Source organism: Diadema setosum, chromosome 17 (genome assembly GCF_964275005.1).
Source record: "Diadema setosum chromosome 17, eeDiaSeto1, whole genome shotgun sequence".
Lineage (NCBI taxonomy): Eukaryota > Metazoa > Echinodermata > Echinoidea > Diadematoida > Diadematidae > Diadema > Diadema setosum.
The window spans coordinates 12,498,430-12,518,431 of NC_092701.1; the positions used below are offsets into that span (position 1 = coordinate 12,498,430).

The following is a 20,002-nucleotide window of genomic DNA, read 5'->3' on the forward strand; positions in this document are numbered from 1 at the left end:
TAAATTGCCTAGTTACCTCCTTGAGGCATTTTATGTTTGCCCTCTTCATCTGCTTGTCTAACAATACCACTCACACTTCACTCAATTCATCAATATATCTCTTTAACACTCGGTGTGCAACATTGATTATCGGTCTATAGGTTTGTGTGTGAAATTTGTGCACATTTGACGCATTGGCACATAAAGGGTTAGAGGCAAAGAGACATTACTGTGTGTGTGAAATTTGTGTACATTTGACGCATTGGCACATAAAGGGTTAGAGGCAAAGAGACATTACTGTGTGTGTGAAATTTGTGTACATTTGACGCATTGGCACATAAAGGGTTAGAGGCAAAGAGACATTTTATTAAGATACACAGGAGCCCATAGACCTCTTTGCAAATGTGTATATTGGAATAATGATTTGTATGCTTGCCATGGAATTACACTGTAATGCAGGCATAGTCACATCTTTCCTTTACTATCACCTTTCCTCCACCTGTTATACACTCATCTGGCCATTGATGTGCTGGATGTGCCTGTCTGTTCATCTATGTATGAGTCAAACCTTCTGTGTTTTTTTTGTCTTTGTTTCCATTCCCACCCCCCCCCCCACCCACCCCCACCCACCATCACTGGATATGGAGGCAGCCCTAGAACTGAAGCCAATGTCTCCTCTGAAGCCTGGATACATTGATGGCTTGAAAGCAGAGGTCAATGTCTCACACTTGTGTGTTTTCATTTAGAATTCTCCACTGGAATTAAGTGGAATGGATAATTCAAAGTCATCTCTTTTTTTTTTCTTTTCTCTTTTTGAATTCAGAGCCATCAAAACCCAGGGCTTCCAAAAGGCGATATAGGCCATTGATAATACAGAGGGTAAATTCTCTTTTCTTAATGTCTTCTCCATCACAAGTTCATTTGTTTGACTCGCTGGGGAGTTATGACTGCATGATGACACCAGTGCCCTGAAGTTGAACCGCCATCTGATTGGACCACGGAGGAGGGACTGGCAATTTTATCTTCGGGTACCGCCCAGACCACTCCAACATGAATTACTCAAGACCACTGCACATGGTTGATCATTAATGCATAGCAGGGATAGAGTGGCATTGCTCCTAAAAACTCAGATATACCCGATAGAACCCTTGAGCAAATTTGTGCCCAATTCAAGGCCAGGGTGGAGCAAATGATGACAAACAAAGGGAAGACGGCATCACAGAGCCACATACACTGCATTCGACCCTCATTGCTGGCTCCATCTTTAAATGGAGAAATTGCGATTAATGCAAGCTCATACAGCTACAGGCTAGCATGATGAGTGGTTGCCGTGAGCTGTGCACTTCTCGAGGAGTCGCTGCAGTACCTGGTTTGGTTGCTGTTGTGTACCAGCCATGTACAATAAACAATGTTCCTTTACAAATTTTAATCTACTACTTACGGGGTACCCATATGTGCTATGTGTCATATTCATGGCAAGTTACACCCCCTGCAACATGAGGTTGACATTTAAGCAATGACATGTTACCATATATTCAATTTTTTGTATAAAGCTAATTAACATATATTAGAATGGTAATGTTTCTACCAAAAAAAGTTGATATAGTTTAACAGAAATTGGAGCTTCAAGACAGTACAGGACAACAACAAAAAAGAAAACCAACTGGGCATGTGTAGGGCCTAGTATTTCACAGTGAAATGCTCTAACATCTGAAACAAGTATGCCTATATTTTGTCCCAGTCATGTGAGCTGAAAACAGTCCTCATACCACGGAGAAACTCTTGTTCAAACATTTAAGATATATATGTAAATATTTGATTAATCCCTTTAACACCAGCATTAGCATGACCACACCTCCAGGCTCCGTTGGTATAGTTATCAAACTTTTTTAATCTCTAGCATTGCCTCCCTCAATGTTTTCATTCCTTCATTCCAATCAAAATCTTACTTCGACTGTTCTGGCAATTTTCCCAGTAGCAAGGTACTTTTTCATATCAATTTTAATAAATAGCCTACTCCCTCAACAGTGATGACATTACAAAGCTATTCATATAAGCCCCCTAACTATAAAATCCACTTAAATGTGATAAGATATCTCAGAATTCTTCAATATCTAAGCAAATAAGAACTTATGAGTTGATTGAAAACTCAAGGTACACAGAGTAAAGTAGTTGTGTGAAACAATGTACATGTAGATACACATCTATTAGTCATACAAGTGCAAAAAGTTCACATTGCATTTTAACAGTGGTGGCAAAAGTGGAAGAAAACAGTTTCTGAACAGAGATGACATTGATTATGTTCTTCAATAGCTTCAGTGAGCTGCTGAAAGGGACTAGATAACTTCAGTGTTTGTTTAAATTCAAAACAAAGTGGGTTTGTTAACTTGGTGCTATTCATCATGCCTGTAACATGAACTTTAATATAGTACAATTTATACAGCTTTGGATTTCATATGTTGACAATGATATATAGCAACTCAAGTTTCAAGAAGAGTCTTGATAAGATATGTTTCCTAAACTTCAATAAAAAATCAGATATGAAGATGCATAAAGACTGGAGAAACATTGGGTTTTTTAAATCAAAATTACACTTTTTATTGTACACTTTTATATTAGTACCTCTGACCCAACTCTAAATATGAATAGATGAGTGCTCCTTCTGAAACTGTTGGGTAAAATTATCTTCAGGGCAAGATTCTTGCAGCTTTAATCTTTGGAATCTTTAATCTTTTAAATCTTTGGAAGAATTGTAAAGAACTGAGAATTTTACAGATTAGAGGGTTTCTATTCCATAAGACTACTTGCAACATCTACCAAGTTAAAAGATATATTCCAAATCAGATAAATACACCTCGTCTATCCACTCCAGAACAAGTCCTGAACACGAGACACAATGGATTTGACTATATACAATGGTTTCTGTCACATTGTAACATGCATGAGGGTGGCACATCAAGAGCAAAGAAACAGCTTAGAAGAGTCTAGCCCTAATTGTCTATCCTCCTATGACCTTGGGTGTGCCGAAGCAGACAGCTCTTGCACACATTTGCTGCTGCCCTAATAGGAAACAGGGGAACCAAGGCCAATCCTATTCAAGCCTGTTACATAATACCCATTGGTCACCTGATAAGCAGAACCCAAGCTGGCTTTCACAGGGGAAGATTCCATCTGTAAGTCTCTAGGGGTGTTCAGATTCTCAAGATTGAGGGATTGTTCTATCAGTTCTTTCTTTATTTTCCATTCACAAAGGATACACCACCCTGGTCAATTTCTTTTTTTTTCTATCTCTCTTCTCTGGAAAAGTCTGGAGAGGTCAAGCAACTTTGATGCTTTGAAGCCAGAGGATGGAACAATACATCACAATGCAAATAATCAAATTCACAACTTGACACTTAATACATTTCTTGAGATAAGCTAACAAGCTTCTGACATTGCTGGTTTCCAAATGAGACAACAACTTGATCAAGCATATTTGCAATTTTGGGTGTCTGAAGATTTCAGTGACTGGTTCAACATTAAACCAAACTTAAACATACTTGCACCTAACCACACAACACACACACACACACACACACACACACACAAAATACAACCTAGAACTATAAATGTTGCATGTGTGTCCCCATCCCATATACAAGTATATGCAGATTTGATTATTCTCTGCCAAGTTTTGTTGTACATTATTTTTGCACCAGCATAATTGCAAACATCCTGATGTTTTGGACCAGGTGTACACAAAACATTGCCATTCTAGATGGACAAAGACCTGTCATACACCGTCACAAATCTCTGTACTGGATTGAAACTGTCTGTAATTGATGTGCATACAGCACATAAAAAAAAATAATTTGTAGAAATATTTTTTGAGGTGGGAAGTTTCTTGTAAGAAATCATAACCAAGCTTGTTTTAGTTTATCCATCAATTGCTCATAAAATGGTTTCACAGGACAAAGGAAATCTGGTCCTGTGAGTTCTGTTAAACCTCAGTGCATCATAGAAATTTGGCACATTATTTTCACAGAATCTCAGGCAAGGGCCAACAAGAGTGGACTTCTGTGTCAGAACAAAGGACTCCCTGGAATTTATTAGCCTTGTTCAGGTTGACCAAAGGTATGAGTCAATGACAAAAGAAGGAGTTGACCAACTGCCCCCCCCCCCCCACACACACACACACAGTGGTCATTGGCTCATCAGTGTCCAACAACAGAGGGGCTTTGCACCGCTGGCCTTCACACCCCAACAACTAAGGACAGTAAAGGTGCCAACAATGGGATATTTTTAAACACTGACCACAACTCCTTGTGAAGTTGATTTACCATTCACACTCTCCATCTTACTCCCTCCTGTAACAAAAAAAAAAAAAAAGAAAGAAAGGAAAATACATGCCATACACCTTCAAAATGGTACCCTGAGCTTGGGAGGTAATTACGTTCTTCAAGCTCAGCTCACCACTGCAACAAAGGAGGCTCCGCTTTACATCCTTTTACATAACTTTGAGTGTGAGCATGAGGCCTTGTGTTTTTGTGTGTATGTTGGTGTTGGTGTGTGTGTGGTGTGTGTGTGTGTGTGTGTGGCTGTGTGTGTGTGCATGTGTATGCTTCTTTGTTGTTGGGGAAATGGCTTAATCAATCCTCAAGCGGCTACCATTCACTATGGACGCCAATGGTTTTGACCTTAGCTCATGATGGTGAGAATAGGGGAGGGGGTGAATGGAAGGATCAGGGGTGTAACAAACTATGGAGTCACTTGTTGGGTCATTTGCAATCACAAAAAAACTGACTACAATTGAGCAATTCTGAATAAAATCCCACAGGAGTTCCATGTTGCCACAGGTCATCACCTCAACAAAAATGTCTAAATAAATGCCAACTCCAGGCAATGACCACACAGAAGCTACAGGCCAGTTGTAAGGGGTTTCAAGAAATATGTGGGTAGGTGTTTCTTTTCATCCCATTCAGAATTTTAACCCTGGTTTTGATATTTGTGAAGGGAAAATTCATGGTCAGACAATCATTAAACTTGGGGAGACTTAGCTTTCTCAATTCATCTACCTCCTTATGACATACAGCCTAGGTTCATCATCCCAGTATTGCTTTGCATCAGAGCTGCAAGAAGGTATATTGCATCAAGGATCAAGGTACTGTACAGCAGGCTGAGTAGCAAACAGTCCTTAACTTCAAGAATTTCCAATGAAAAAAAAAAGGAATAAGGACTATGGTAATGGTATTTATTTTGATATCTAGATTACATTTGTTTCTTCCTGTGGCATTCTTTAACCCACTGCAGAAGTGTGAAAATTAATGTGCATGATTCATTCACATGTATGCCAGAGAATAATAACACCTCCAGTATTTAGGTATAATCTAACCAAAATAAATTAATGAAAATCAATGCTACACTACAGATAGAGACAGTTTAAAAAAACAGCTGGTACATAAAGTAAGTAACAGCGTCACACAAAATATATATTTTGAGCAAAAGAAACAACAAGCAAACAAGCAAACAAAACAAAGAGAGATGCCTTAAATTTAGCTTTTTTGTCTTTTGTCCATTTTGTTTATTTCAAACTGTTGTTTTGATACTCTTCTAAAAAGAGAGCTGCATATTTATACAAAATAGGTTTTCACACAAAAAGGGCAAACATCTGAATGCTAAAATTATTGATAAACATATCATGCCCTACGTGTAGTAATATCTTGAACTCAGTCACTATTAAAAGGCTTCTTTTCTATTTGGGGGGGGGGGGAGGGGAGGGGGCAGTGGAATTTGTAGAAAATACTCAAGAATTTATTGGGTTCTATTCAAATGCAGGCAATGCCTAAGTTATTGGATAAGAACACTGTTTAATAGGGTTTGAAACAGGGTGCCATGTTATCTGATCAATCGCTGAATGATTCATTTCTTTCTTAATATCAATATCTAAGATAGAAGCAAAAGCATGAACAAAACAGCCCCTACACACAAAAAAGAGAGACAAATCTAAAATACACTTTTCCTTCGGATGCTTGGTTAACACAAATGAAGAGACGAGTACAGTCACCCATGCATGACTATTGAGCATATTTATAGTCAGGATGGGTATAACAAGTATTGAAAGCGCAACTATTCTTTTTTATCCTTACACGGTAGTCTGACCTCAGGAAAGAACAAGCTGATCAGCAGGAAAACAATATGTGCCAAGACTAGCCATAATCATTTTTTTGTTATCTCGCTTTCTTGGGGCAGCGTACCTCTTATGTAACATTTCAAGGCTATGTCTATCCCTTTGGACAGGATTACATGGACAAAGAGTGGTCAACAACACATGATAGTCTCTTTCTAGACTGTGGAGTACAGATTATCGTGATTTCTTTTAATTATTTTTTTTTCAATGCATTCAAAAAACAAGTTTAATCAAGGAGCTAATCAGAGAGCTATGGTTGTAGCTCCATTTAATACAAACCTCAAGATCATGTACTGTTTTCCTAATCTGGTATGACAGAATGCAATTGTAAGCATACATGTCGGCATCATGGCCATTTTTTCTTACTTTCCTTTTATTAATCACATGGGGTTTATAGTGACAAAGCTTTCTGATGGTCATGCTGGCTAGGGATACTGTGTTGTTCAAAATATTCCAAAGACTATTTTGAGTTGCAATTGCCTCAAATTTATCTCAGGGGCAACTCTGAGTCATCCTGGCACTTGTACAACAAAATGGACAAAAGTGATTTCTAATCTGAATCACATCTATCATTTGTGGTGCACAATCACCCTATATGCAGGCCTAAATATATAAAATAATGATGGAGTGTTTGAATGCGCAATGTCTATCATACAATGACACCCCTAGTGCAGAAAGATGAAACCTCTTTCTAACATTGCTTCATTTAAAAAGAGCAATGACTGAAAAAAAAAAAGTTACTGGAACAAAAAAATGTTTGAGTTCTTTCTTGCAAAGAGGGAATAAGGTTTCCATTCCCAGTTTCACCAGAAATGAGCTCCTCAGAGAAAAAAAAAATAGACTGGGATATATAGGGCCTTAAAGGATATATATTATATTAAAGATATATAAATATATATATATATCTTTTTTTTTTGTATATTCCTGTAGTGATCTACAAGCCCCCCCCCCCCCCCCCCACCAGCAGACACACAAACAAGTACTTCACCTCCACTGTTATGTAAAGGGCATGAAGCCATGATGGACTGTGCACATTATCTGAGTCCCTGTTTTAAGCATCCATCTATTGTGATGTTATTGATGCCTCTTGTATTCAGATCTTTTCATTTCACCCTCATTGCCAATGCAGCCAAACACCTTCTGAGAGCATTTTGAGTGGGTGCTTAAACTCAAATTATGGCGGTTCTCAAACATCATGTGAAAGGTATCAAAACTGTGCAGATATTGCAGAAGTGTATGAATTGGGAGCTGATGCTATAATGCAGAAAGGATAACAGTGGGGTTGCTCTTTCTGGAGATATATGACAACAAAATTCTTTACTAGCTTTAACAACTTCTGTCTTTACTTTAATGGTGCCTCACACAAATATGATAGAGTGAAAGTTTTATTGAGATGGGTAGCATAAAAAACAATACACCATAGTGAAAGTTTCTTGAGATGGGTTGTATAAAAAAAACCACGCCAAAAAACGATGCAACCGCCACAAAATCCTTCCCTGCTGAGTCTCTTCCACTAACTACAAAACATGCAGACCATTTTTGCATGAAACAGCTTTGGTGCAGACTCCACTTTTAGTGACAATCACAAATGCATTGTATTTTTATATGGGTAATGCCGCCATCAATAAAAATGAGTGGCAGATCCAGGGGGAGTTGCACCAGGCGCTCTCTCCCTTTTTTTTTTTAATTAAGAAAATAAAATAAACAAATTGGAGGGGCACATGTGCCCCCTTAAAGTTTTCTTCTTTTGATCTACAATTTACAACTATGCAAAAAATTTTGGGAAAGAAACTCTATATTGGAAATACCCAAGGACAATGGTTATCCCAATATCAAAACCTGAATGCAGGAAACAAGGTTAATTTTTTTTTTTTTTTGTACACAAGAATACTTTTTTTAAACAAATGCTTTGTCAACTTCTTTCTGCCTCTTCTCCATTGTAGTAACCATCAGTTTTACACTTCTTGTAAATAAAAAAAAAAAGGATTGAACTAGTCAGTAGTGTAATACCTTTGGGCTAAAAAATATCATAATGCACTTTCCCACAAGCTCAAGAAAGATGAATCACAACTAACAATTCACATAGATTTTTTTTTTTTTTTTGGTACATCTTCATCAACTTACCTTCTAGCATCATGCCCATCTGAAGGCATTTCTGAAAGCGGCAAAACTGGCAACGATTCCTCTGGGCTTTCGTCACCTCACAGTGTCCATTCCCAACACAGGTGTAAACCCGTTTGTTCTGCACTGTCCTCTTGAAGAAACCCTTGCACCCCTCACAGGTGATGATACCATAGTGGAGTCCTGTGGCCTTATCGCTGCAGATGCTACACAGCATCAGCGACTCATCCTCATCGGAATTGCTCTCTTCACTGTGGCCCTGACTGTCCAGTCCGGAGGACTTCAGTGAAGCAGCATCGCCTTCTGACTGAGTCCGCAGTTTGTGCTCGGTGGATTCTCGCAAGAGGTGCTGCGTCTGGAATGGAAGGTGTGGGGGGAATGGGAAGTGGGTTGGAGTTGTGGAGGTGGGAATTCCCGGACCGGCCGAGAAAGGGGAGAAGAGGAATGTCCCTGCTGTCATGGGGGAGGGGAGAAACCCGCTTGAAACTGGCGTTGGGAGGGAGGTTAGAGGAGACATTCGCGGTGTTGTTCCTGGTGAAGGGATTGCTGAAAAGGGACTCAGTGTGGACATCGGTGATTCCACCCTTCCCACGTGGTGGGCATGAGGGCTTTTGAGAAAGAAGTTATCAGGAGTCCGCTGGGTCATCTGTGGCTGATTTGGGACCAAGCTCGGGACCACCAGAAGTGGTGGGGGTGGCATCATGTGGTGCGGAAGCTTTCCCATATCTAAGTGACCGCTGCGAATTTGAATGTCCATATCGGCTGACGTTTGCGGAATGACACCGGGGCTCTTGGCTTCTTGGGCAGAGTCTTTTGGTGGGGGCGAGAGAGATTCTTGGTCAGCGTGCTTGTGGTTGTTGTTGTTGATGTGGTATTTGCCTGTCCATCTCTTAGAAGGAGGGAGCTTCAAGACCGAGGGATTCTCGTTGTTGTTGCTAACATCACTCAGAGGGGAAAGGTTTTCTGGCGTATTAGCTACTTCAGATATGTGAACCTCTAGCGACCGCTTCATGCTGGCTCAACCTGTTGAAGTAAGAACATAAAGAAATGCTAGGGTTAGGGTAAGGGTTGGCTCTGGAACTAAATATGAATACTGAAAACAAGTCTTGTGTAAAATCACCCCTAAGAAAGAGATTTTTGAAGTATGAAAACAATCAGTTGCAAAGAGAAATCCTGCCTTACACAAGGCTAAACAAAATCCCATTCCACACTGAAAGAGCAGAAGCTATAATGATGAAAATTGTTCAGTATCGCTATCAATTAACATTTTCCATGTTTTTCCACGTAGCAATTCATTTCTAACCCGTCGATCAATGAGAACAATCACTGATGTCTTTTATTGATATGTCTCAAATATTCAAATTTTCTCTTATTTTATTCATTCAATGATTCATTCATTTATTATGAATATCATTGGTATTTCACTATCACATCTAGGTATTACTAATAGAGAAATACACACAAATTATGCACAAATTACAAAATGGCAACATTTATCATGACAGAAACAGAAGATGATGAACCGAGCACGAAAGAAAAGAAAATCTCAATTTCTACAAAGGAAGCACAGGAATATATTTGACAGACTGTAATTAAGTACTTATCAAATATTGATTGTGAGTATTGCACAATCAAACAACATTACTTCCCAAATCATGATGCTGGAGTTTTCTGTCTCTACAGCTTTCGAAATAAGAAAAAAAATGTGAATTTAGCTTTGACACTTTGCGGGATACACTAAAATAGGGTGGACATACAAAAGCAACTCAGACCAGATTTGACACTTCAAAGAACAAGAATTCAGAAGAGAAGGGGAATAATCATAACCAGATTTCATTCAGACTTTGACTGTTCCCTTTGACGGTTTGATGGTGACCATAAAAATTAGATGCACAATACAGTAACGTTACAAAGTCCATTCCTAAATGCCTTCAACTTCTTTGACTTTATTGAGCAGGAAAATATATTACTCCAGTTTCATTTTCACGTGTTTTCAAACAACCTTTGTCGATCCGTTTTCTTCTCTCCTCTCACTTCTATCTGCCTCTTTCTTTGTCGCCATTCAACATGTGTTTTGCAAGAGGCAGACATGTGCTGTTTTGTCGGAAAAGCGCTGGAAAAAAAAATGGAATGCTGTTGTTGCCGACTTTCCCTCTTGCTTCGTGTGGTCTTAAAAAACCCCGACAACCGGGTTTGTTGTTGGATGTGAAAACACGACTGCGTAACGTCTGTTCTTTGCGTTTGTTCAGTCTTCCTACTGTATGTCTGGCTCATTCTTTCTCTGCGCGCTGTTCTCCGCGGTCAAGTTCGAGGCGGTGTCAACGAACGGGAATAGCACGAGCACTGCACTCCAGTCTGCAAATCCCCCAGATATTCATCATTTTTCAGAAGCGGCGAAAAAGACGTCTGTCTCTTGCATTGGACTCCCCAGATTCCTGTTCAGAACGTGTTGTAAATAAATAAAATGCGAATCCGCTCCTCGCGTTTTTTTTTTTTTTTCATGTATACTCGCAGGCTGTCCCAGTACATGAGTGCCAACTTTTTCTTTCTTCGTTCTTTTTTTCTTTTCTTTTTTTTTTATTTGCGCAAAACAGCAGCAGATTTTGCCAGTACGTAAAAGCCACGAAGAGTCTGCTGCCAGAACACAGCTTAATTCTTTCTGCAACATACGCGACAACTGCATACAACACATTGCGGTATCGCTTTCGAATACTGGCCAGGAGACTACAAAAATAATACACAAATTAATTTAAAAAATCCGCACCAATGTCTTGATTTTCAGAAAATATCGTCTGTTGGGATTTTACCTATTCCATCAATAACTATCTCTCATTAAAAGCGGGTTTGATTTGACATAGGGTTTCGCCATTTGACACCAACATTTCCACTCAGCAACGTACAGGGGTTTGGTGTATTGCGCTACACCAACCAGTATTCAAATTGAACATGCTCATCAAGAATTATTCATGTATTTATAATTACTTTACTTTAAAAAGAGATATGCTGTAATTAAACTTCTTTAGGGGTAGCACTGACCTTAATAATATCGCAGCCACGCATCGGGCACAAACTGGGTAATCCCTGGCAGACAACCACACCCAAACATGAAGTCATACCCGAGTACACGCAGAGGTACTATCTCCTCTGTTCTGAATCATTGTGAATTTGTTCTTAATGTGATGACATACCTATGTTGTGTGTATCTTTTTATTTTCTCATTTGTTGTTTGAGAAATATATCGTGAACAAACTGGTATGATGATTAGCTCGAGTGTCAGTCAAAAACTACACGTTTGTTGCAACTGGTTTAATGCTAACCTATGAAACAAATCGGTTACATGCAACCAGGCAATACAGATAATCAAATAAACCTTTGGATGACGCTATTTAAACATGTGCTCTTAAAGTATAGAATCTATATTTGTACTTGTATATTTGCCTGCGTCTGCAAAATAAATGACAAGTGTCTGAGTATAACAAACTTTCATAACCTTTATACGGATCAACGTGGCTCACAGCAACTTAATCTCTAATCTTATAATTACAGCCGAGAAATACTGTTGACTTTATTACCTACGCGTGTTAACTAAAAAACATACGAGATTATCTACAATTTCAATGTTAAAAAATACAATATCTTATCATTAATAACTTGGAAAAAAACCGTCATCTTTTTAGTGTCGCGTACTGCAGACGACACACAACGCACTTTTTATTTTTCTGGGATGCGGGATTTTAGCGGAGGATTCCGGAAGCTAACATAGTTATATTCTTACCATGTTCCTATCTGTAATTTAAACATCGCGGCAACCCAGTGACTTTTGAAAGAAATAAATTCTGCCTACATTTTTCTAATCATTACTACTCCATAATCAAACATCCGAACACGGCCCAAGAGTTGCGATAAATAAGCGCGCGAGGAGTATTTCTCTCAAATTGCGCCACGCATCATCCCATACATGCCATGCAGCAGATCGGAGTGGCGTACTGCGAACTGCTCTGCTCGGACGCGCCGCGGCACGGCGATGCATCTTCGAGCGTGCGTGGTGCTAGCGAAAAACGCTCCTCGCTATGGCTCGGCGGGCTGAGTGGAGGTCCCTCCTAGCTCCTCCTCTCGTCCAGAGCTGCGGGGCCTGAAGAATGACGCAGCGAAAGCCAGTGGGTTTCCCCTCCAAAGAGATAAGCAGCTTTTTTGTCAGCAACACTCTGCAAAGCAATACGCCTCTATAAACATCCAGGTTTGAACGGCAATTATCATTTTGAAGGAAAATTTCCCTTCTATATCTCCGGTTCTCCCCTGTGCGGGGATTTTTTTTTTTTTTTTATGTGGTCATGTAAAGTAATACAAAAAATATCTCACACAAGAAACCAACATCCTGCAACGTACACAAACAATAACCCACAACTCCAACATCACCTCTTTCTCAGCAAACAGCCAACTCAAAATTATCAAGGTATATTCTGGTAAAACTCTTGCAATAAGAAAAAAACCCCACATGAATATGAGCACAAATAGTTATCAATACTCAATGATAGAAATTGCATCCACAGTAAATGCACATAGCACAAGCAGACTGGCACCCATCCCATCCCATCCCATAAACAACACTCCGCATCAATCAGACTCGTGCGAATCAAAACCCAAAGCAGTTTAGGCATGGAGGTTGAAAACTAAACAAAGCGTCCAGTCCTTTAAACGCGGTATCAGCTCTCACAAAATAGTTCTACATCATCCAGATAAGTTTCACTTTTATCGGTTTCAGAGGTGGTATTCGCAAGACAGAGAAAGTGGCACAATACCTTGGTATATGACAGCGGGATGGCGACGGAACAGGCTGTCGCGTCGTGTTGCTACGATGCGAGGGAGAATCGGCAAAATTTCAAGTTCAACTGGATCGAGGCGGCAGCAGGGGATAATGATTATGAACTGGCCTCGCAAACGCAGGCAATCGGGTGGCGAATAGAACGCAATTCTGAAACTTCTAAATGGATTTCACTACTGTTTTCATCGTCGATATACAAAGAGAAACACTGGTCACTAACAAACACAAGAACGTCTTGTTTACGGTGTGACATTCCCGCGAAAATTGAACGATGATAACACTTTACAGCGAACCCGAAAATAGAAAAGAACGTCGCTGGAGTAGTTGCTGTGGTATACACAAGAGCGAAGCTTGGACGCTACTGACCAATCTTCTGCATTGACCAGTCGTGTCCGAAATACCTGAATGAGTCGGTCGAGTGGACAAGCCAACAGCCGTTACGTCATAGTGTTTATTCATCGACCTTGAGAATGAGTTAACACGCTGACCACTCAGCAACGACTCGCCTACACTCTTAGCAGCATAACGCAAACAATTTCTTACAGGGAAAAAAAACACACCACATAGAATGTTACCTATAAACACTCATATCCGTCGACAAAAATATTATTATCTGACCAAAAAAAGGCAGATAACTGACTGTCATTGGCGAAGAAACTCACACGGTGGAACGGTAAACACAACACAGGACTTCCCCCCGTACGCTGACGGTTACCACCGCCGCAGGCTGAGGCGACCTTGGACTCGCTCAGTGCGTCGGCCAACGAAAATTGCCTGTGCGGCCGTGGAAGCAGGCGGGCGCTGTACCACTTCAGCGCACGATGACAAGGGTGCAGTTTTTGCTGGAGCCCTGTTGTTGTCACCAGCGATGCACATGGTGACCATCACAGGTTGAAGGGAAGATGATTATAGACATCGTAGAAGATGATGAGGCAGGCAAACTGGTTTGCACATATTATTCGATGCGGCCGAACTTCACAAAATCAAAACGAGACGAACAATTTGAGATAAGGAAGCGATGCTACCAAGAGTTGTTTGCGCGATGCCTACGCACACATCGTGGTACGAGCAGCTCACTACCGATTCAGGCAGTTACGGCAGTGGTAATGAATGGTAGGCTATCGGGAATGACATTGGAAGCTGTGCTATTACCTTTCGGTTGAGCCTTCGACTACGTTTCCCCCTTTCGCAGGTTACACGGTGTACATTTTCAGAGCATCTCAAGAAAAATCTTTCGTGTATTCCATTTTCCAACAAATGGGAAGGAGCTCTGGAATCGCGCGACCGAGAGAATCGAAGAAATGGCCTTGAAGCCCGCTGCATTCGCTACCGTATCTCTTGCTAGCTGTTCGGTATGCGGGGCTGCGGTCTAGTGCACGGGAGACTAGTGGCACAGACAAGTTCACGTTTCCTCGGTCGCGCGGTCATTACTCCTGCTGCACTCTCTGTTCAGTGTCCCATGCAAACACTCTCCAGTACTGTAGGGAGAAGAGGGGGAGACAGAAAGAGAGGGAGAGAGAGAGCTGGAGGGGAAAAATTCTCATTTACTCTTTCTGCGTGTGCGTTGTTATCAACACACGTTCGTTGAGAAATGGGACGGAGGGGCTCTGTTTCTTGTCTGTGTATGTAGAATCTTGAGAGAGATTTTGGAGACAGAAATATAGTGAAAGGGGGAGAGAGAGAGAGAGACGGGGGGGGGGGGGTCGGACAGGCAGACAGGACAGTAGAAGGAAGGGGAGGGGGAGTTGGGAAGACAAGCAGAATAGTGGAAAGGTAGAGAAAGATGGCCGGACACACTGGGAAGGAAAGAGCACACAAAAAAGGGACACGGAAAAAATAACTAGGCTATTAATACAGCCCGCATTAGGCATGCCCCGACGGACTCAAAGTGCATAAGGCCAATCACCATTTATATGAGCGTCGAGAGAATGCAGCAGCGGCTGCTACTTGACTGCTTCTCGCCATCCAGTAAAGTTGAATGACCAAACAGCATTGGCACTGACCTTTCGAGTGAAAGCACTCGCTGACAACTGATAGAAGTGAAATTAACCCCCTCAAACAAACAAAAAGTCTTGACACGAGGCTAGTATCTGGGTCAGCTGACCCCCCCCCCCCCCATGAAAAATAGGCAGGAAAGATAAAGTGATATTAATAACTAGCAGTGTTTTGTTTCTCACTCTTTCCTACCCTGTATGATCGAGTGCGCGGAAATTGTACATTTTTAGATCTTCTAGGGGAAAGGCAGGCACCTCTGTTTATGTAGCTATTTCCGCAAGAAAACAGTGAACTTTTTGCGTCATCAATCATCGGATGCATTCAGCGACTTCGTGGAAAAGGCTCATGGATTCACCAGCATTGCAGTAATGACATACACAGAGCCTGGCGTGAACAAAACACCGAACTTGGGAAGGAGGGAGACATATACGTATAAGTGAAGAGATAGCGGATATTGCAACATACCTACTCACTGATATTTCAATTCGCTATGCCTTTGCGCAAAGGGAATTTCAACTTTCATTCATTTTTTTTTTTAATGAGATCTCGAAGCTAGAGCAAGATGATTTGCCGTTTTACTTTCACGACCATCTAAATGGAGAAAAAATCGATCACTACAACATGATGATATCCGCAATGGCAAGATTTTTTTTTCTTTCATAAATGAAAAATAAGTACACGGTTCAGGAACATTATGTCTCAGATATTTCAATATTTCTTCTTTTACATTTCTTCATTTCCCAAGGATTTTTTTTTTCATAGCAGCCTTTTCAGAGTGAGATTACATGGTTCTGAAGACATAAACACATCCGATGACGTAGGCCTTATTATAACATGCACAGCGATTCATAGTGTGGTTTTACGTAGGCCTACTGCTCTTTCTGCGCTATAAACCACTGTCTTCAATATAGGCCAACATTCTCAATTGCCTCAAATTTATTATTTTTATGACTACCCGCACCATATAGTCTTTGTTTGGTTGTACTGACAGAATTGTAATATCGAAATCAAATCATATCAAATCATTGCAGCTTTTTAAATCTCAAATATACTGGTAGATTAAACTTAACGGCCACTACGCTTCAAACGCTGTATCTAAACAGAGGCAAACTGTCAGCGAAACTTTCGGGTGATTATTTGGTAGAAAATATAAAGTTTTGACATTCCCAATGCCGGTAATCCAGTGATCGTTGACATGAAAGACGCGACCTGTAATCGCAAGAAGGTGATCTCGCTATATTGGTCGGAATTTGTCTTTATTTGTCTCTAGGATACTGTTCAAGATCTTATCAAGGTTATATACTATTATAATCCTCCGTGCACTTCGTCCTTAAAGACGAAGGAAATTAATTAAAGACGAAGGCAATGAATCCCTTTCCAGAAATCTATATAAGAGAAGCCATACAAATATAGAGAGTAAGACTGGACGACCCATTATGTTTATGCATGTATAATATGAAGGGTTTGTTTGCAAAAACCGATAAGTCCATTTTTGAAGATTTTGAAGTACGATATCTGTCATAAAGTACAAAATAATACCTTTTAAATGATATATTGGTCACTACATATACAGGTATATTTTTGAAGTTATGGTCAAAAGAAGCAAAAATTTTCTTATTATTCTCTTTATTTTTCTTGACCTTTAATCGCAAATATCTCCATTTGGCAAATATGGACTTATCGGTTTTTGCAAACAAACTCTTCATATATAGACAGACAGACAGACAGACAGACAGATAGATAGATAGATAGATAGATAGATAGATAGATAGATGGATAGATAGATAGATAGATAGATAGATTGATAGATAGATGGATGGATGAATAAATAGATGTTTATAGTTCATATCATATCTTGGTGATAGGACTTCATCTGTTGAAATAAGGAGTAAACAAGCCTCCATCGGACCTTCGCAAGGACCCGTCTTTTGGGCACAATGTCTCATAATATCACACAAATGCTGATGAGATGTGTATCTTGCTATTCATCCAAAGGATCCATAATGTCTTCAAAAGGCATTGAGAACACTGACTGTGTGTCGTGCGGATATCAGTACATGGATGTGTAGAAATAAACTTTAACTGAACGAAGAAAAGACTGAGTTTTTGGCTTTGCTGGGTCACCAGAAAAGCCTTCGCAATTTGAACAATGTTAGTCTTACCCTTGGGGGACAGTCAAATATTCCCGTCACCTCCAATTAAGATATTATGGGGTGTATTTTGACAGCAACATGTCAATGTTTGATCAAATCAATGATATTTGCAAATATGTTCGGTTTCAGTTAAGAAGTGTGCTACAAAGAATATATACAGAACAAAGATGGTTCCAATCATGTAATAAAGAGTCGTTTGGATTGAATTGTCCCGGTTAGATTATTGTAATCCTTTTCACTGAAATTCCTGGGATGGTTATCAGTGGTTATAAAGTAGGTTGCAAATGTTACAGAATTGGGCTGCTCCCATTATCTTCAAGGCGGAACGTCGACGTAATCCCTCACTTCTCTTCACAGGCTTTCAGCAAAGGGAAGGGTTGTTGATGATCAATCATTTCTGAAACATGTCATAACCAAGCACCAGCCATCAATATGTCTGTTGTCGTTTTAACTTGGAGGTTCTTAGTCCTATAGGATCTACACTGTTATAAAATCCCCAAAAACCCTTATATATTATGAAAAAAACATTTATGATAAACTGACTTTGCTCCGTGCTTACTTCACTTGTAATGGTTAAGACGAAGCATTTTATCAAATCAAAACCCTTCAGATCACACAAGTTAAACTCTATGACAGTAACAGAAAAAAAAAGAAAATAAAAGCGATACAAAACCAAACAACACGAGAAGAGATTAGCATATTAAGAGTGTTGTCACGAAGCTGGCCTTGGATTTCTCGGCTATTATACTTTGCTGCCAAGGTCGAGAGAACATCAAAGCAAGTCTGGATGTCGGGATGTCCTTGAAAGCAGATGAGAAATGGGATTCTGCATTGGTTTACGCTTGACTAGTGATATTCCTCAAGAGTCTTTCATTATTCATTCTTTTCAGAGTAGATAGATAAATACAAGGGAAGATATAGATTGACAGATAGGGAGAGAGAGAGAGATAGATAGACATATAGATAGATATATAAACGAATAGATAGATATGTAGAAAGATAGATGGATGGATAGATAGATAGATGAATAGACAGACAGGCTGATAGATGATAAATTGATAGATGGGGACATAGATAGGCAGTTAGACAGATATCGATAGTAGATCGAAAGGAAGAGAGAGGGAGAGGAATCTTAATTTGGGGATTGGGAAAAAATCATGCTAGTTTCGAATACTAACCATGAACCACGCAATCCAGAGGGTACTGTATTCAGCTGAGAACAGTGCCTTCGCGCATCCCTCGACAGTGAGGGACTTAACCCTATAGCGAGCGGCTTTTTTATCGGGATAATGATGGGCCATACAGCATCAACGCATCGGCGGGAGCGGTGATTACAGAGGCCTTGAAAAATAGGCAGAAAACTGGCTTGCATTGACGTCATGGGAGGGGCTTAATAGCTGCACATTAATACTAGAGCGGGTTCGCCAGAAAGCATGATGGTCCGCCATGGATACATGAATAAATGTTTGCATTATAAATGGTGCGCGGGCTCTTTCCTTCAACCTGAAGTAACCTCGCGTGCTCAAGCTGTTTATCGCATTGGGGGGAAAACAGCTCCGTCCCTCCATCTCTCTGTTATCCTCATTGGGACATCATTCTGTATGTTCTGTAGTCTATACACACCTATTAACCAATCTGTCCTTACACAGAGTTCTATTGTGCTTGCTTCACACCCACTTGCTGCATGGAATGCAATTCGGGAACGTTCTATCTATTCTAGAGAAGATAAACAGAAATTTTGTGTAGCCTTGACGGGGACCTGGAGCAAGATGACCTGTAGCAAATTTACTTCCGGGTTTACTGACGTCATTCTGTTAGCTTCATGTTATCTAACATACTGTAAGTAGTTCGGGGTCTTGTCGTCTGGAAATACAGTGATGCGCATTTTGCGTAGAGCCTCTAATGGCCAGCCGTATCATGGGTAATGCGAAACTAAAATTCAGCTTTCCAGGAAAGTAAATATGCGCCTAATACATGATTCGTCTGCATTTCACCTATACTAACACAGAATGAATGTACAATGTAGTGTTATGACGTAAATTAAAAGACTTATGTAATTGATCTGAATTGACTTATAATTAATCACCGATGAGTGTAATCAAAATGACGTTACCACACGATTAAAGCAAGAAGTGTAATGTTGATGGTCGCAGAGTAAGCTTACCAGTGGCAATTTATACTGATAATGATAACAATGATTTAAAAAAAAAACAGTGGCAATGAGGACATTCATGGGAAATAAGTCAAGGTTTTTGTGTTTTGCTTTTGATTTTGCTTCATTCTAGTGTCCTATTCACAGTCATTTTAAATTGCGCTCTGTGGTTATATAGTATGGACAGCTTTCGTGTTTCAGGAGCAGTCGATTGAAGAGCCTGGTGTTCAAACCATGTCGGTCAAAGTAAAGCTCTCCGTATGAGAAACCAATTCTCGATCTGAAAGAGGAACTCCGCGCTATTTTAAAGTCTTCTGCCAAAAGTGTGGCACAACCAACTTCAAGTCTTCAGTGACCTTCTTGCCCTAAAAGGCGTTCAAACCAAACGTTCAATCCTTTTGGCGTTAATCATAGAGCTTTGATGAATTAGCGATGATTTTCATGGAGATTCACAGCTTCTAAGTCATTAAAAAACGATTCTTATCTATTTATGTACGAACGCACGGGAGAGATCGAATTTGCCCATGGGTCACGTGACTGATTGATATCAGTGATACTCATTGAAATATGAGACACTGAATCCCACAACTTTTTTTTTCTTGAATTTTGCCGGA

General features: G+C 40.1%; 1 protein-coding gene across 4 annotated transcripts in view; it reads right to left on the minus strand.

The window, feature by feature from the left end:
• LOC140240708 (nuclear hormone receptor family member nhr-91-like) overlaps positions 1-14,428 on the minus strand; it is a 50,111-nt gene extending 35,683 nt beyond the window's left edge. The window contains exons 1-2 of one of the 4 annotated variants that reach the window (XM_072320469.1): positions 14,241-14,428; positions 8,270-9,289 (exon numbers count right to left, since the gene is read on the minus strand). In XM_072320469.1, the coding sequence (XP_072176570.1) occupies positions 8,270-9,278 (1,009 nt within the window). In that variant the 5' untranslated portion in view covers positions 9,279-9,289; positions 14,241-14,428. Of the gene's footprint in view, positions 1-8,269; positions 9,290-10,268; positions 10,663-13,065; positions 13,184-13,750; positions 14,123-14,240 lie in introns of those variants that run through there. The other 3 variants (XM_072320470.1, XM_072320471.1, XM_072320472.1) reach the window with 3 other exon arrangements.
• Between the last annotated feature and the right edge of the window lie 5,574 nt (positions 14,429-20,002).